The 19,843-nt window shown below is 40.0% G+C and overlaps 1 protein-coding gene and 1 pseudogene across 13 annotated transcripts in view; one reads left to right on the forward strand and one right to left on the reverse strand.

The window, feature by feature from the left end:
- Nucleotides 1-19,843, reverse strand: part of CEP85L (centrosomal protein 85L) — a 256,166-nt gene that overhangs the window by 120,767 nt on the left and 115,556 nt on the right. For 5 of the 12 annotated variants that reach the window (XM_078369981.1, XM_017971340.4, XM_035296581.3 and 2 more), the window contains exon 3: nucleotides 2,180-2,236. The exons of 5 other annotated variants lie outside the window; for them this stretch is intronic. In XM_078369981.1, the coding sequence (XP_078226107.1) occupies nucleotides 2,180-2,236 (57 nt within the window). Of the gene's footprint in view, nucleotides 1-2,179; nucleotides 2,237-17,729; nucleotides 17,860-19,843 lie in introns of all 12 variants that reach the window. 2 more of the 12 variants (XM_078369984.1, XM_054254366.2) reach the window with 1 other exon arrangement.
- Nucleotides 8,272-18,151, forward strand: LOC118152964 (small ribosomal subunit protein uS10 pseudogene; annotated as a pseudogene). The gene is made up of 2 exons (XR_013534504.1): nucleotides 8,272-14,670; nucleotides 14,881-18,151. The product of XR_013534504.1 is annotated as a small ribosomal subunit protein uS10 pseudogene (transcript).

Raw genomic sequence — 19,843 nt, forward strand, 5'->3', positions numbered from 1 at the left:
CAAGGAATATAACTTTACCATGTGGTCAAAATTCTGCAAAGGTATTTTGTTGTTCTATGACCTCAAAGAGTTTAAAACACTTCTAAAGTATGAATAATAAGTAGGTAATTGTCTCACTTCCCATGTCACAGCCATATCTTCTAAGACCCAATTTGGCTGCTTCTTGAATCTGATAATGTGCTACTTTCCTCTCTGCCTTTTCTAACTCAGTACTTTCCAAATGCACAGAAAAATCAACGATGAGTGAAAAATCAATTTCACATCAGACTAGTGTTTATTCCCTCAACCTGAAAGGTTGATATATGCTGCTGTCCATAGACTATTACACTGAATATAGAATTTATTCCTAAAATTCCCTTATTACAAATTCTCAAATCTTAGCATTAAAAAAGATACCTGAGAGCTGGTGCCCTACTCCAAGAGATTATGATTCAGTAAGAATAGGGAAGGACCTAGAAAATATAACTACTAAATAAGTTATTCTGCTGTTTCATTTAAATAACATCATTCTATCCATTTGGATCGGATTACAGTTCTGAAGGCTTTAAGCTTAAATATCTTAAGTTCAAACACAACCAGTATCTGAGTTCTAGTGTAAAATCTGATTAACTGTGACATTCAGATACTTTTTTTTTTACTAAGGATCAAAGCTTAGTCTATTCACACACATATGCACACACAACACGTAAATAAATGAAAAAAGAATTAAATATTTGAAAGAATTATATATTTAGTATTTATAGGAGGATTAAATGTAAGAATTTAATTCTTATATTTAATTAAATATAAGAGGGGGGGGGGAAGGGTCATTACATCTTAGACAGGAATGAGTCCAGAAGATGTCAACTTTAACAATTTTAACACTTAAAAATATTATTTTGCCCTAAGGAAACACAGTTAATTAGAAGTAGATATAATGCAATTCCTAATGTGTTTGATTAGGCTAACTAATTGCAGCCACAAATCCCAAATTCAAGTTATTACTACAGCATCAAGGTTACATCTAAGTTACAACAGTGATATCTGAAACCAACAGAGGGCAGACCTTTTAAAGACTCAAGAATATGGTTTATAGCATTGACAGTGGACATAGAAGAGCTAATGGTTTCAGGCAGATTTAAGTTTTTGAGGCCAGAATATGAGAAAAGAACATCACTATAACCTGATAATGCAAGTGAGTTATATTTAAAACATATTTCTCAATTCCAAACAAAACCCCAATTTTCTGTTTCACTGTCATGTTATTCTCATCTGGTAACAGATGAAACCATTGATTCTATCTTCTCTTATATACAGGGATGGTGTGTGTCTCTCTCTCTGCTCTATCCTTCTGATAGTAATAACGAACTAGATGCAAAAAGAGACCACTCCCTCCCACCCTCCAGATCTATATTATAAGAATAAAACATGAGTCTTTACAGTTTAAAAAATAATCAGTAAACTATATAATCCTGTATCAAAATATTCTGATTTATAGTATAACATGTTATACTTATCAGTCAATATAAAATATCTTTTTAAATAAAAATGTTAACCCTAACCACAAAGGCAATAATTTTTATACAACACAATGAGTTTTTTTCCCTTCCTACTGATGCCATGATCATATCATGTTACATAAAAAAAAAAAAATTTATGTCACATATAACCCATTCTTTTTAAAAAAAAAAAAAACAAATGAACATTTCTAAGTATTTGCTATATTTTTAGGTAAATATTTTTAAATATTCTAAACCACACACTGCTAGGAAAGGGGCTATATAAAGTAATTCAACTAAAGAGTCTCCTGGGAATGTATTAAGTACAAGGCATTCTGCTAGGTAGAAAAGATAACATGAATATATTAATCTCAATAAAAATATGAATGAGGCCTTCCCCTAAAGGCTTACAATTTCACCGTTACACAGCTGCAGAGCAGGACTAAAGCTTATGAAAAAACTATAAAACATCAAACAATGAGAAGTGATGAGCCATAGAGAAAGGGCAGACTATTCATAAAACAATTATCAATGATAGCCAACTTCTCAGCAGCAATAATGGAATCCAGAACACAGTGGACTAACATCTTCAAAGGGTTGAGTAAATAACTGGTATCCAAAAATTGTTTTTGAAAGGAAACAGTCTTTCAAGACAGAAAAATATATTTTCAGCTAAGCAAAAACAGAATTTGCAGACTTACTGAAAGAACTGCTAAAGTTTCTTGAGTTTATTTCAGAATAAAGAATAACGAATTGAGCTGAAAAAAAGAACAGGGAAGAGAAATGGTGAACTTTTGATTAAATCTAAGAAAAAACAAAAGTAACAATGCATACAATAATCAAAACGGTATATAACTTGTGGGTAAAACCAAAAATATATATATTTAGCAACTATGGCATATAACTCACAACAGAGGTGGCTGGCATTCCAACATTCTACAGTCCTTGTATTTATCAGAAGAGAATAAAGATTCTGATTACCATTATAGACAGTCAAGTTATGGGTATATATTATAATCTCTACATCAAAAACCAGAAGACTGGATAGTCACAAGCAAAAGAATAAAGTTAGACTGCTACTTCATAACATTCGTGAATATTAAATGAATCATAGGCCTATATGTAAGAGCTAAAACTATTAAACTCTTAGAAGAAACTAAATAAAATTCTTAGAAGAAATCTTCATGACCTTGAGTTAGGCAATAGTTTCCTAGATACAATACCAAAATCCCAAAAGATCAAAGAAATAAAGTTGGACTTCATCAAAATTTAAAAATATTTTGGTTGCAAATAATACCATCAAAAAGTTAAAAGACAACTCATATAACTGGGAAAACATTTCAGCAAATCCTATATCTAATCGGGACTCTTATACAATATCACATAAAAAACCCTTAAACTCTACATAGAAACACAAATGACCAATTTAAAAGGGGGCATAAAAAAATGAAAAGACTTTTTTTATCCATAGAAAGTATAAAAATGGCCTTATTTAAAAAGCACATGAAAAGAGGCTGAACATCATTTGTGTTCGGAGAAATGCAAATCAAAGCCACAACGATAGTGAAGTGCCTTATTAAAAAACACACAATAAGATACCACCTCACAACCACTAGGATGGCTAGAATCAAAATGCCATATAAATGTTGGCAAGGATGTGGAGAAATTGAAACCTCATATGCTGCTGGTAGGAATGTAAAATGGTGCAGTCCCTTAGGAAACAATTTGGTAGCTCCCCAAAAAGTTAAACATAAAGGTACCATATGACCCAGCAATTCTACTCCTAGGTATATACCCAATAGAAAGGTGTACAAGAATATTCATAGGGGCACTATTCTTAAGGACAAAAAGGCAAAAATAATCCGAATGTCCATCAACCAATGAACAGATAAATAAAATGTGGGATTACCCATACAATGGTATATTACTTTGCAATAAAATGAAGTACTGATACATGCTACAGTATGAATGAGGACAGAAAACATACTATGTGAAAGTCGTCACCAAGGACCATATAATAGATGATTCCATTTATGTGAAATGACCAGAATAAAAAAATCTATAGAGACAGAAAGATTAGTCATTGCTTAGGTCTGGGAGTAGGGATGGGGAGTGACAGCTAATGGGTTTCTTTTAGGGGCAGGATGAACATGTTCTAAAACCAGATTGTGGTGATGGCTGCATAATTCTGAGGATATATTGAAAAACATAAAATTGTATACTTTGGGATCTTAACTACATCACAATAAAGCTAACTTTTTAAATGCATGAAAATATAATAATCATCAGAGTAAATGAAAAAAAGGCTATTCAAAAGACAAGCATTGCCCAAATATTTTTAATCCAGCTAAACATATGCAAGAGACACACCTAAAATATTAAAATCCTATTTTGGCATTATGGTATCTGCATAGAGTCTAATTACAAGAAATAATCACACAAAAATAAGTGTCAAGAACATTAGAACTATACCTCAAGTACCAGTATCATGAAAAGCATGCTTTCCTATGCTTTTATTCTTTGTATCTTGATAATGAGAAACTTCTGTTTGTTTCCCTATAGGCAAATGATTGACCTATTCTTTCAGCAACTGTACATGACAGCAATAGTATGCAATTATATGTAAATCTTAGCTCTCATTTTATTATCTAATCACAATTACAAATAACCTTGTCTGCATTATTTTATATTTTCCCATTTGTATATTGAGAAGCTATTTCAAATCTTTGGACAGAAAAAATTACTTGTTTAAAATAATTATAGGAATATACCTTTTATTAATTAGTTCTCAAGTCCTTTTTGTACACTGTCACTTAGCAAACATTCACAACAAACTAAGAAATTTTTTAATAAGCAAGATGAAAAGTTGGTTTTTTGTTTGAGTTTTTTTTTAGACAAAGTCACTCTGTCACCCAGGCTGGAGTGCAATGGTACAATCTTGGCTCATGGTAGCCTGAACCTCCCTAGCTCAAGAGATATGCCCATCTTAGTCCCCGCCCCCCCCCCCCCCACCAAGTAGCTGGAACTACAGGCATGTGCCGCGACACCCTGCTAATATTTGTATTTATTGTAGAGACATGTTTTCACCGTAATACCAAGGCTGGTCTTGAACTTGGGCTCAAGCAATCTGCTGGCCTTGGCTTCCCACAGTGCTGGGATTAACAGGTGTGAGCCACCTCGCCTGGCTGAAAAGCTGGTTTTAAAAAACAAAAAAACAGGCATTCTGATCTCTTGCCAGATTCCCGGCAATTTAAAGGATAATTTGATGTATGTCTCAAAGAGGTAAACAATTCAAAGCAAAATATTTTCAAATCCAGCCAAGGGGTGGGCAGTAGGCAGGAAGCTGATCAGGGAAGAAGGAAAAAAAAAAAAAAAAAAAAAAAAGCTCCTTTTTACATTTACCAAAAAAAATTAGAATTCTTTTCTTGCCTGCCTTTTAAAATTTCACTCAACTCTACCATTTTCTGGATACCTCACACTAGTTTCAATTTAAGATTAAGTCCCATCAGGCAGTTCACCTGTAGAAAGCCATGTTACCTCTCTCCTAAAAAATTTTTGTGACTCAAACTATCACGGGATGTAAGTTTTGAAAACACAAAGTTTCTTAGAAATAAAACTATTATTTTATGATAGGGACAGATAATAAATGATAATCTGGTCCATAATCTACGTGCACTATTTGGACAGCTATGGAGTCATTAATCTCCATTATAGGAGTTATTAAGAAATTATGTTGGGCAGATAAGACAAAGGATCCTTGGCAAAGTTTTTTTCTTTTAAAGCAGCTCCAGAAACATTTGTTGCATAGCAGAAAAACAGCTTGAACGGCCGGGCCGGCAAGCTTTGATATGCAAATGCCGGCCACTAGAAACTGGGTCCACTCAACATGGCAATTCCCACCTCTTTCTTGTAACTACAAGTACCTAGCATCCTGGCCGCCCCCACATATCCTCACGTATGTACAACATCTTGGCGCCCTGCATTTGCATATTAAAAAGCTAGGGTGGGAGGGCCAGATTTTTGTGGGCTACATGAATGACAAACCTAGTCAAACCAATCCTCTGGGCCCTATGGAAATCAGACACCACCTCCCTCAACCTCCTAATATGACTGGCTCTTTTCTGACACACTGGGGGTTCCCTCTCTCAGCCTGGAGACCCTCTCCCTCTGTCTCTGTATGGGGGAGCCTCTTCCTTCTTTCTTGCCTAAAAACTCCACTCCTTAAAACAACTCCACATATGTGTCGTTTTATTTAAAACAGCGCAGACAAAGGACCCGGTGTTCCTCCAGTTATCAGAGCTATAGCATTTTGGTGCACTGGCCGTGAATCCGAGGTAAAACATTCATCGGAGCAGTAATAATGGGAGTGAGCGCAAAATCTATCATTCTGAGATGCTCTTGGCGTCTATTTTTAAATCAAATCAAATCAATCAACAGGCATCTGTCAGCTGGTTAGCTACACTTAACCTTGGCTGCCTTTCTAAAGACTCAGATGTGAGGCTTGCTGGTGAGAACATGGAGAACCGCCCCCTCCCCCAATACCCACAGGTCATTGAGAATGTTCGCCATGTTTCGAATGAGTTTCCTTTTATGGGGAGACCTTGCCATCATGCAAGGCTGGGAAAAGTTCTGAGGCAACTGAGAATATCTGGGCAGCGCACACCCTGGCATGATTCAAAGGCCTGTGGTCTAGACCCAGCCTCCTACAGCCCATTTCAGGTGCTGGCAGAGAATCCTCAGCTATCCTGTCACAAGTTTCCTTCGTTTTCTATTCGCAGTCTCTTACTGTCTCTGTGTGTGTCAACTGTGTCGGAATTTGGTAACCAGGAGTTTGGCTCAGGAATGCCATTGCAATCTTCTAACAGAGGGTCTTCCCCACTCCCTCAACAGTGAGCGTCTCCCTCTCTCTCAATCCTTTGGTCTGGAAAACACACAGCATCTCCAGATCTCTCTCTCCACTTCTCTGGGGAGCCAACAGTATTTCTAAGATAACAGTGCCCCCTAGTGGAAATGGAAATCGTCTACAAGAGGCACTTTTTTTTTTTTTTTTAAATGGTAACACCACAGCTTCCTTTTGCACAGCTAGAAATCAGGCTCTAAGCCTCTTCCATGAACGGGAAAATTCTGCTTTCAACAGTTAGGAGTTAGATGTCTTCCACAGCCAAATTTTAGTCTCAATATTGTCCCATCAGCAGGAAAACAGCCATTTAGCTCCTACATTCCTTTAAGGCACCTATTCTGTCATCAACTGAGACAGTACTTAATTAGTAAAGGGGATCTTAAGTCTGGAAGTTAACTGGAACCATTTTTCTAAGGGTAAATGCTTTAGCATGGGCCATAATAGCAAGATACAGAGTTCAATAGAGCACACCCCCTCCATTAAAGGGGCCTGGCCCGATTACATAGTTTTTCACAAGTCTAGGAGGTCAAAGGAACATAATAAGCAAAGGACTGGGACTACTTAAATAAGCGTGACTAGACCTCGAAAGTCTAGTTTCTCTGGTGCCATGGCTTGGCGGGTTCACGCCTATAGCCATGGGCAGCACATTTAACTGGGTGCTGGGACCCAGGAACCAGGGAGGGAAAATAGTTAGAAGAATGTCCCCTACTGTTTTCTTCTCCATCCTGGGTCATACACCAAAAGGAAGAAGACTAAAAGGACACTTTTATTCTCACTTCTCTTTCTAGATCATCTTCTGCATACACTCCTCTGGATTATATTGTAAAGCACTGGGACTCCTTCAACCCTCAGACTTTGAAGAAAAAGTGACTCATATTCTATTGCACAAGGGCATGGCCTTCTTACCATCTTGGGGACAGACAAAACCTGATCTGCCAGGGGAGCCTTGATTTTAATATTATCCAACAGTTAGATCTTTTCTGCAGACAGATGAGCAAATGGACTGAGGTCCCCTATTACAGACCTTTTTTGCCCTGCGAGACCACTCAGACCTTTACAACTTCTGTACAATTGACCCAGTTCTTTTAGCAGCCACAGCAGACAAGCCCACAGGGAATAGTTCCCCAGAGCTAAAGCAGGTTCCAGAGGAATAATCTGAGACAGCTGCTGAGTGTCCCAATCCTTCCAGTCTCCCTTCATACTATCAGCTCCTCCAACTCCACCATCTCCAGTATATCCTACTCTCCCTGCTTCACTCTTCCCTCTGCAGGAAATGCCTGATGGGAATGGTGCCATGAAGGTTCAATTTCCCTTCTCATTACAGGACCTTAAGCAAATAAAGGGAGACTTGGGCCAATTTTCTGATGACCAAGTAGGTATATAGAAATTTTCTAAAACTTAACTCAGGTCTTTGATCTCACATGGAGAGATGTTCTGTTGCTGCTAAGTCAGACCCTCACTGTGGCTGAAAAGAAGGCAGTTCTGCTGGGCACGGTGGCTCAAGCCTGTAATCCCAGCACTTTGGGAGGCCGAGGCGGGTGGATCACGAGATAAAGAGATCAAGACCATCCTGGTCAGCATGGTGAAACCCCGTCTCTACTAAAAATACAAAAAATTAGCTGGGCATGGTGGTGCGTGCCTGTAATCCCAGCTACTCAGGAGGCTGAGGCAGGAGAATTGCCTGAACCCAGGAGGCGGAGGTTGCGATGAGCCGAGATCGCGCCATTGCACAACAGCCTGGGTAACAAGAGTGAAACTCTGTCTCAAAAAAAAGAAAAAAAAAAAAGAAGAAGGCAGTTCTGCAGGCAGCAGAAAAATATATGGAGATTTAAAAAACATGCCTCCTATAGCAGACCAAGGAGAAAAAGAGGAGATAAAGAAGGTAAGGAAGAAGTGGAAACTCCATTCCCACTAGGAAGGAAAGCAGTTCCAGCAGACAACCCTGATTGGAACCCCTATATAACTCAGGAGATGAGTGGAAAAGGAAGCACTTTTTAAGGTGTATACTAGAGGGCCTAAGGAAGATCAGGGCCAAACTTCTCAATTACTCTAAACTGTCCATGATAGACCAAAAATCAGATGAGAACCCCACAGCCTTTATGGAAAGAATGAGAGAAGCACTAATAAAACACACCACTTTATCCCGATTCACTTGCGGAACAGCTCATCTTGAAAGACAAGTTTATACACAGGTAGCTCCTGATATTGGAAGGGAACTAGAGAAACAAGCTATAGAACCAGTTAGCACCCTAGAGAGCCTCCTGAAAACAGCCACTTCAGTGGATCATGAGGAGGCCCAAGAAAAGAAGAGGAAATACAAAAGAACAGAGGCTCTAGTAGCAGTGTTGCAAGCCTGTAAAGTACAGGATCCCTAAGGTGCATCCATTAGCTGTTATCAATGTGGCAAGTAAGGGCATTTTAAGAATAAATGCCCAGGCAACAAGACAAAGTCACCCCAACCCTGTCCAGCCTGTGGCAGAGACCACTGGAGATGGATCTGCTCTCAAAGACAGAGGTCACTGGGTTCAGAACCAGTCTCACAGATGGTCCAACAGGACTGATGGGTCCCAGGGCTCAAACCCCCAGCTCCAGCAGCTCAGACTGCCATTACAGCACAGGAGCCTTGGGTGATTCTGGAAACTAAAGGAAGGAAGGAAGATCTCCTTCTGGATACTGGAGCCAGTCTCTCTTTCCTCCTCTCTAATCCAGGCCTCCCTTCTTCCCAGAGCATGACCATAAAGGGTTAACAGGAAAAACTCTTACCCGATATTTTTCTCAGTCCCTTAGTTGCAGATGGGGGTACTTATTTAAACATGCCTTTTTAATCATGCCTGAGAGTCTCACTCCTTTATTTGGTAGAGATATTCTAGATCCAGGGCCTGCAGCTTTTTGAGGAAGACCTGGTCATAGCTGTTGCGGGTTGTAGATCTGCTCCTGACTCACTGCTGTTCGCTCTGGCCCAGAAACAAGTCGGTCAGGAAGCCATGCAGCAGCCATGGCTTTTAAGGATACCAGAAAAAAGCCCATGGAGCCAGAGGTGGCAGTTCATCAAATCTGAATCACTCTAATCAGCTGCAATGTAAAATCCCTGGAGAAGGTGTGTGCTGACTTGATTAGAGGAGCAAAGGAAGAAAATCTCAGTGAAAGGACCAGTTCTAATGCCTACGAAGACTTTGAGAATCACTACAAGAAAAATTCCTTGTGGTGAAGGTTCTAAAACATGGGATTGTTTCCAGATGAGAAACCACAAGCAACTCATTGAGTTGCACAGTCCTTCTGAGATTGTTAAGCAGATTACTTCCATCAGTATTAAGCCAGGAGTTGAGGTGGAAGTCACCACTGCAGATGTTTAAGTCAACTATTTTTAATACATCGATTATTAGTTGAAAAAAAAAACTCTTTGTCTCCCCCTGATGGAAGCTACCATTAATCCACAAGTGTGGGCAACTTAAGGAAGAATAGGTTGAGCTATAACTGCTAGGCCAGTCCAGATCTATCTTAAGGATCCCACTTCTTTTCCTAACCAGAGACAGTATCCCCTAAGACCAGAGGCTAGGAAAGGGCTAGAAGCCATTATTAAAAACCTAAAGATGCAGGGCCTCCTCAAACCTTGTAATAGCCCCTGCAATACCCAATGAGGAATGGAGCCTAGTTCAGGACCTTCACCTCATTAATGAAGCTGCAGTTCCAATCCATCCAGTGGTCTCTAATCCCTATACCCTGTTAACTCAAACACCTGAGGGAACTAAATGGTTTACAATCCTAGATTTAAAGGATGCCTTTTTCTGCATACAGTTACATCCTGACTCTCAATACCTGTTTGCCTTCGAATATCCCTCCAGCCAGACTCCCCAGTTAACATGGATGGTGTTGCCTCAGGGATTTCGAGATAGTCCTCATCTGTTTGGACAGGCACTGCCACAAGACCTCTCTGAGTTATTTCATCCTTAAGTTAGGGTCTTGCAGTAATATTGATGATATTTTGCTCTGTGCCCCAAATGAGGATGCTTTTCAGGAAGGCAATGAAGCTCTTCTCACCTTCTTAGCTAAAAGAGGATGTAAGGTTTCAAAGCCCAAGGCCCAGCTATACAAACCTAAGTAAAATACCTAGGCTTAATGCTGTCGGAGGGGACCAGAGCATTAGGGAAGGAGAGAATTAAGCCTATTTCTTCCTTTCCCCTCCACCAAATCCTCAAGCAACTAAGAAGATTTAAGGGCATTACAGGATTTTGTAGACTATGGATACCTGGGTATGGCAAAATAGGCTGTCCATTTTATAACCTAATAAAAGAAACTCAGGAAGCTAAAACTCATCTTTTAACCTAAGAACCTGAAGCTCAAAAGGCCTTTGACGAGCTAAAGCAAGACTTGCTTAAGGCACCAGCTCTCAGCCTTCCTATAGGAAAGGAATCTGTATGTATCATAAAGGAAGGTAATGGCCCTGAGAGTATTAACACAGGCCCAAGGACCAGCTGAACGGCCAGTGGGTTACCTAAGTAAGGAACTTGAGTTGGTAGCTAAAGGATGGCCAGCATGCCTCCGAACCATTGCCTCAGTGGCTCTGCTGGCCCCAGAAGCCTCCAAATTAACTCTAGGAAATGATTTAACTACTTATGCCTGCCCCAACATGGCAGGACTACTGCACTATAGGGGGAAGCTTTTGTGCAGTAGTCTAGAGGGGGAAAGCTGACTCCTTAAATATCAGGCCCAGCTGTTAAAAGGTTCCAACATCCAATTAAAGACTTGTTCTGTCTAAATCCAGTCACCTTCCTCCCCAAGGAAACTGAGGAATCTGAGCATCATTGAAAGCAAATCATAGTACAGACCTATGCAGCCAGGGAAGATCTCAAGGAAACTCCCCTAAAGAACCCAGACTGGACCCTCTTCACAGATGGGAGTTCTTTTGTAGAACAAAGGATCCATAAGGCAGGATACGCAGTAGTCACTCTACATGACAACACTGAAAGTGTGTCACTCCCTCCAAGCACAAGAGCTCAATTAGCTAAGCTAATAGCTCTCACAAGAGCAAGTGAATTAAACAAAGGAAAGGTAGCTAATATTTACACTGACTCCAAATATGCTTTCCTGGTTCTCCATGCTCATATTGCCATCTGGAAGGAAAAGCATTTTCTTACCACCAAAGAATCTATAAAGTATCACCAGGAAATTAACAGGTTATTATCCTCAGTTTTCTTTCCATGAGAAACAGCAGTGATGCATTATAGGGGACATCAAAAGAAAACAGATGAGGTAGCCAAAGAAAACAGATTAGCTTATCAGGTAGCTAAGTCAGTAGCAAGGAAGCCTCAAAACAGCACACTTCAAACCCCTCTAAACTGGGAAGGCTCCATAAGAGAAATTAAACCTCAGTACTCCCCTGCAGAAATAAGATGGGCCACTTCTTGAGGGTATACATTTCAGCCTTCAGGATGGCTACAGTTGAAGAATGGCAAACTCCACTTGCTAGCCTCCAGCCAATGGAAAGTCCTTAAAATCCTTCACCAAGCTTTTCATCTGGGAAAGGAAAAACTTATCAATGTGCTCAGAGATTGTTTTCAGGAGAGAACTTACTAAAAACAATTAAGCAAGTTGTTAATGCTTGTGAAGTCCGTCTTAAAAATAATTCCCTGAACAGGCAACTCCTTCCTCCTCAAACCCAAAGAATAGGAAATTATCCAAGGGAGGAGTGGCAGATAAACTTCACCCACATGCCAAAGACAAAGGGCATTCAATACCTGCTGGTATGGGTTGATACCCTCACTAACTGGGTAGAAGCATTTCCATGTTGTACAGAAAAAGCCTCTGAGGTAATAGAAGTGTTAGTTAATAAAATAACTCCCAGCTTTGGTCTACCTAAGTACCTTCAAAGTGACAATGACACTGGGCCCTCGTTTAAGGCAGCTGTCACACAAGGGGTCTCGAAAGCACTAGGCATAGAATATCATCTCCATTGTGCTTGCAGACCCCAAACCTCAGTAAAGATAGAGAAAACTAATGATATTATCAAAAGAAATCTCAGAAAATTGTCCCAAGAAACTCACCTTCCTTAGGTCACTCTTCTTCCCATGGCCTTACTATGAATAAGAAATTCCCCTTTAAAATTAGGTCTTAGCCCATCTGAGATACTGTAAGGACAGCCTTTCCTCACCCAATGATTTTTCTATTAGATTGAGAAACGCCTGAGCTAGTTAAGCATGTACCTCTCTGGCTCACTTCCAACAGGAATTAGCACAATTAGTGAAAGCCCAACCCCAGGGAATTGGACTACTTCTAATTAACCCAGGATATTTGCCACTGGTAAAGGCTCTCCCTTCTTGCTCTCCCTCCCTACGGTCAACCTAGGAAGGGCCTTATGCTTTTCTTCTTCCAACCCACCCCTCAGCAATAAAAGTTACAGGAATTGACTCCTGAATACATCACACTCGAGTCAAATCCTGGAGTAACGAGAGAGCAACCCCTGACAGCCCAGAGAAACGTCCCGAATATCAATGTGAAGAAACAGAAGAATCTTAAGCGGAAAATCACAAAAGATGAGTAACTGAATGAGAACTACTCATCTTATTCAGTCTCACCCCTACCTCAACAAATACTTTTTGTCATTTCTACCTCTTCTTTTGAGACAAATATTAGAACTTATTTTTGGTGGAAATTATTTACTACTCCACTCTTGCAGGAATTGCTATACTCACTCAAAGTAGAACTATATACTATAGCACCCTCAGGGTGAAATGTCAGAGAAAGAATCTCAATTACTGTAGCATTTTGCTTAATTATTAACCTCACAGCAAGAATAACAGTTACTAACAGGGAGTAAACATAAGTGTTTTACTATCACTAAATATGTTAGGATTTTTTATCAATTTTAGTAATACACCATTTAGCTCCTATAATATCTGCCATGGCCCATTTGTAGGACAAGACTAATTGTTGAGTCTCTCCTAAGTGGTTCACCTCAGTTCAGTGACACTAAAGAACCTTACAATGACCCAGTACTCACTGTCTTAGGATTCCCTTTGTTGGCTTTACTTTTAACCCTTAAAGACTCGCCTGATAAACATGGGAGCACTTTCAACAGGGTGACTACTCTTCTCAGGAGAAGATTCAAACATAAGCTTCACACCCTCAGGCTAGGAAAAGTTGACTGAGTAATAGCAAATGCTTCCCTCTGCTTTAAAAGTAGTGGGGAAGGACCACATTTGGGATATCTCAGATGTTATAACATCACACTTGTAATTGCTGATAGTTCAAAGATTTGGGGAGAAGAGCACAAGGGTGATCTACAAGGATCAGAAGCCCTAATGGGGGACTTTCAGAATCTAACCTCTCCTTCTGGTTGGAAGCGTTGATGGGAGTGCATGCTCTAAGTAATCACCTTGACTATATTGTAAAGAATAACACATGACTCTTGCTAAACATGCCCCAACATGGAATTCCAAACCCTTGTATGATGTTTGCTAATAGTAGCAGCTTACAGATCTGTGGGCAAACTGGAGACATCTGGACTGAGATGTCTGAGAAACTGGCCAGGGTATATTATATCTCTAATTTTTCAAAACTCCATTTGCCAGGTGGATCCTTCTCTGACTTGGCATGTCAAATTCCAAATGGCATCGTAAATGACTATCCTAAATATGGTTATCTTTATCCCAAGGATGGCTCTATTATACATAAAGGAAACTTCTAAGATATCACAAGCCATAACTTAGAACCATTCCTTCAAGTAACAGGGCTATATTTTCTTTGTGGCTCCTGGATACACTTAATCCTCCCAAGGCATTGGAAAGGAACTTGTACTATAGCTATAGTAGTTCCCAACTATTTTTAAATTCTACTGAGATGGCAGCAGCATCTGGGGACATCCCTAACTACAGGCTGTTTTCTAGAAACTGCACTAACTCGAGTACACTGGACAAAAAAAAAAAAATCTATCATTTCTATGCCCTCATACAGAGATTTAACTGAAAGGGCAGACTGGGGAGAGGATGTACATGACAATCCCATCTTAGAAAAAAACCATGGCTGGACAATTCTATTGCCAGAGGTACATTCTAGTTTATGAGTATCCCTCTCCTTGAAAGGTCAATACTTAGTATCTCTATTATGATGCAACAAGGATGGAAGGCAACTGTAGGGGTCATAGAGGTGCAACAATCTATAGACTCTTTAGCCTAGTAGCAGCACAAAATACACAGGCCTTAGATGTCCTTATAGCTGAAGCAGGAGGTACCTGTGCACTTTTAAATGAAACATGCTGCTTCTGGATTAACACTTCTAGTAGAAGAAAATATACAGGTACTTAAAGATCAAATCAAAATTACTGACAGGCTAAGGGAAAATGCAGGCTTCCATCCAAGTGACTACAATCCCTCTTTAATGAATTCCAGTCTTCTTTATGGAATTGGTTGTCCCCTTTATTAAGTCCCCTTTTGCTTATTTGTCTTGTATTAATATTTGGACCTTGTATACTCAATATTGTAACTCAAATTGTTTCTTCTTGCCTAGAAGCAATCAAATTCCAAGTGGTGCTGCAAATGGAACCATACATAGACACGCCATTCTTCCAAGGACCCTTGGATCGACCCCAGGAGGAGCCCTAGCTGCTGTTCCCCATTCAATGCCCCTTTTTAGCAGGAAGTAGCCAGAAAGAGTCACAGCCCAAAACCCCGTTAACAGCAGTTAGGGTGACATATCCTCAGGGGGGAATGTTATAGGAGTTGTTAAGAAATTATTTGGCCATTGCTCTCACTGCTGCTACTGCTGACCTTACCACCGCTGCTTCGTCTCTGAGGTCCAACTGCTCCCAGTGCCATGAATGGCAACAGCACCTTTGCAAAGAGTCCCAGGGATGATGCTCAGATACCAAAGAAGAGACACACAGCCTTCAATGTTACTGTCAGATACTTCTCTAAGAAGAATTGGGAAAAGCTGAAAAACTCAAAGAAAATCACCCATGGGTATATGAAGAGAAACATGAGACCATGACTAAACTAGGTATCAAGGCCACTCTCCCAACTTTCATGTATAATAAATGGGCCACAGACCTCCAGGGGAATGATTCTGATAGACACCATAGCTGTGGGAATCAGGATGAACATCCTCAGATGGCTTTCGGCTTGCTATAAGGGAACTTTCCAAAGATGATGCCCAAGAAGCCAGCAGAGGAAGGAAATTATTCAAAGGGAGTGCCAGAAGCATCTGTCTCACAAAACGATGGAAAACAGCTGTGCCCCCCACCCGGGGAAAAGAAAGTACCTCTTGAGAAGATTAACAAGATAACTGGACCCACAGAGTGTGAGAGAGGAAGTTATCTAGTGATTTATGAAGAGATTAGTCACCCTGATGAAGATGAAGAATAACTCCCCTTAGGGATAGGATGCATGCCTATGATGAGAAGCAGAACCTGGTGACCTTTCACGAACATGGGCATGGCTGTGAATCCCTCATCATCAGGGGTACAGCAAGTGAAAGCAAGAGTTCATAACAGTGAAAAGTTGAACATCATTTTTCTTACAGTGTGCCAACAGTTAGGTATCAGCATTTTCCCTGTATTTTCTTAGTGTGTGCCATCCTGTTGGATACTTGCATTTGTGTTGGTAAGCAATACATAGTAAATGCATATTTCTGTTTGTGTATCCATGCACCTACCTCAGAAAACAAGTATTGTCAGGTACTCTCTGCAAAGAACAGCACTACCCTCCTCTCTCCCCAGATGTGACTACTGAGGGCAGTTCGGGGTGTTTCAGATTCTTTTTCTCTGCATTTACACACACACACACACACACACACACACACACACACACACGGAGTACTATAAGTATCTCCCATCTGCTTTTCCCCCCTGCTAATGAGTCCTGGGCAAGCCCCACCTCACTCTGTTTCCTGTTCAACATGCACTTCTTGCTGCAAATTCCCCTCATCCGATCCCCCTGTATCAGTCACTGACAGTTAATAAACATTTACAAACTTTCAAAAAAAAATATTTTAGGCAGATAGAGAGAACAAGGGTCCTTGGAAAGGTTTTTTTCTTTTAAAGCAGCTCCAGAAACGTTTCTAGCCTAGCAGGAAAACAGCCTTAAGAGCTGAGCTGGCAAGCTTTGACATGCAAATACAAGCCATTAGAAACTGGGTCCACTCAATATGGCAATTCCTGCCTCCTCCTCCTTGTCACTATAAGTGCCTAACATCATGGCCACCTTCATATATCCCCAGGTGTGTAGAGAACATCCTGGCTCCCTGCATTTGCATATTAAAAGGCTAGAGTGGGAGGGCAAGTTTTTTCCATAGGTTACCTAAATGACATATTGGTCAAACAAATCCCCTGGGCCCTACGCAAATCAGATACCGCCTCCTCCAGCCTCCTAAAATAACTGGCTGCCTTCCACCATACTCTGAGTTCCACCACACTCAGAGATCCCCCTCTCAGCTTGGAGACACCCTCCATCTCTATACAGGAGAGCCTCTTCCTTCTTTCTTGCCCATTTATTAAACTCTCTCTGCTCCTTAAGATCACTCTACATGTGTCCGTGTCGTTATATTTAAACCAGCGTGAGACAAAGGACCCTGGTGATTCTCCAGTCATCAGAGCGGTATCACCTACATCCATGATTGTGTGACAAGAGCATTTTCAGATCCATGGGTTCATCACACATCTCTAAAATCAATTCAGTTCAGCTCGGCTGGGTAAGGGTACCACAAGCATACTCTCTCTACCAGGCTGAGAAGCAAAATGGTGGTGAAAATGAATGAATGAACAATATATACTGAAGGTAAAACTGAGGTCCATAAAGATACAAAAATATACCTCCAACAATTTTAATTTCTGCAAACATACTAGAGCTGAAGCAAGAGAATAGGATCTGGAGGCAGGGAACCTAAGGCCAATACATGCAGACTTCCTAGAACTAAATTAAAACAAAAACCCCAACTTTGCACACCCAAGTAACAAAAGGACAGAGCCTACTTCCTTTGCATCCGTACCCTCCTGCCCTACCTTTACTGTGTGGCAGATAAAAAAACTGAAAGTATCTCTGATTGGTCATCTCCTGCAACCAATCAGGCTGGTCTTCAGTCAAGTCTTCATTTGCATATAAATATAATTTTGTAGCTTCACTTCAGCCTCTGATTGATCACTTTCCACAACTAATCAGATATCTGCATAGGATATAACTATGTAACTTCACTTCAGCCTCTGATTAGTGCTTTATTCTGCAACCAATCAGACTGATCATAGGCCACTACTTCATTTACATAGGGTATACACCAAATAACAAATGGGAAACCTCTTGAGCGTATTTAAACCCAGAAAATTCTGTAACCAGGCCCTTGAGCTGCTTGCTTGAGCCCACTCCTACCCTGTGAAGTGTGCTTTCATTTTCAATAAATCTCTGCTTTTGTTGCTTCATTCTTTCCTTGGTTTGTATATTTTGTCCAATTCTTTGTTCAAAGCACCAAGATCCTGGACACCTTCCACCGGTAACAGAGCTGTAATAACATTATACACCAGGTTTACGAATTTACAATTCAAATATTTAATTTTCAGTAATAATGTAAATTAACAAGAGAAATTTAGAGATAAAGAACACAGTCTTGTTTGATTTACAGAAGAATGTAAAGCAAATTGTTTTGAATACTGCCTTGAAATTATGATTTCACAAGCGAAAAGGTTCTTTGTATAACCTCTGACTTACTACCATCTATAAATAAAGAACTAAAGTACAAAGAGGTTAAATTACTTGACCAAGAACAGAGCTCAAAATAAAATCTTGTTATCCTATTTCTCAATCTAGTGTTATCTACATTTTCCTATGCTACATCTCTCGGGGCTTTTTTTCCCTTTGGATTCTGCCTTCCAAGTACAGACATCTAGCATTATGGGTTAAAAAACAGGGCTTAGGGTTAAACAGACTAAGAGAATCTCATTTCCACCACTTGAAAAGCTATATAGCCATGGATACATTAACATCCTCTATATTTTTTATTTTTTTATCAGTAAAAAGAAGATAAATGTATTTTACCTCAAAAAAATTCCATAATAAAAGAATTTTAAAATAAGTTATATTTTATGGGTAACATATTGCATAATTTAATGAGATATTTTTGTTAGTTTTAAGTCTTATTGATCAAATGATTCACTGTGACAGCTGGAAGTCATGGTATTGAGTATCCATTATCAGAGTCCTGAAAGTTTCAAAGTTGCAAAAACATAGTATTATTCACCAATAAACTGACTGTTAATAAAAAGCAGAATAGGCTACAGAATGGTTGAAATATCACCTACCTTATATATAAAATGGGTTTATAGTTGTAACACATAATTTTTTAATTAAATGAAAAATTTATGCAAATCTCTTATGATGATGATGATGCCTTGTATATACTAAATGCTCCATAAATGTAAGTATCATTATTACCAAAAGATTAAACGGGAGTTCTCTATTTCCTTAAACCCAGTACTAAGGGTATATGGATGAGCAAAAGTAATGGCGGAAACAACACTGTCATGTGTTATAACTGTATAAATTTGGTGTGTATATATATGGGTTCACCATTTTGCCTTCCTTCTACTTTGGTGTGTGTTTGAAATTTTATGGGAAAAAAAAGAGAAAAAGATAGAAAAAGAAGATATTTTACATTAATATGAAGTGTTTGACTCTGAAATAAACATGGATAAATAGGAACAGCTCTGGATTGCAGTTCACAGCGAAAATGCAGAGGGTGAGTGATCGCCACATTTCCAAACGAATTTTTACTGAACACAGACCAGGAGAGTCCTGGGCAGAAAAGTGCCAAGAGTCTTCAGCGTGGCTGTTTCAGCCTGTGCAGCAGGTCTGCACACAAAAACAAATCCGGGTGCCGTTTAAACTAGAAACTAGAATGCCTGGGAGACAGAGTTGCCCATTCAACTGAAAAAAGAAGGGGCTAAAACAGGGAGCCAGGTGATCTGACTCCGCTGGTCCCACCAACACAAAGACCAGCAATCTGAAACACTCTGGATTAAGAGTTTCACAGCAAGCACAGCCAGACAGAGACAATCCAGCTCTGTTGGGGGAAGGGCATCCGCCATTACCTAGGCAGTCCGCCATAATCGAGGCAGTCCGCCATTACAAAGGCAGTCCATTACTGAGGCAGTTTGCCATTACTGAGGCAGACCGCCATTACCGAGGCAGATCGCCATTACCGAGGCAGACCGCCATTACCGAGGCAGTTGTAACTATATCCCTATAAACAAAACTGCAAGAAGTTCAAACAGCAGCTAGCTCAGCAACACCTCTGCTGGCTGACTGTGACTAGGCTATCTCCTTGCTGGGCAGGTCATCTCTGAAAAAAGGCAGCAGAATGACAGGAACTTATAAATACAGCCCAACCTTCCCAGGACAGAGCACCTGGGAAAAAAAGGCGGTTATGAGTTCCACTGCAGCAGACATAAACATATCTGCCCAGCAGCTCTGAACAGAAAAACAAAGCT

This window comes from Callithrix jacchus, chromosome 4, assembly GCF_049354715.1.
Source record: "Callithrix jacchus isolate 240 chromosome 4, calJac240_pri, whole genome shotgun sequence".
Classification (NCBI taxonomy): domain Eukaryota; kingdom Metazoa; phylum Chordata; class Mammalia; order Primates; family Cebidae; genus Callithrix; species Callithrix jacchus.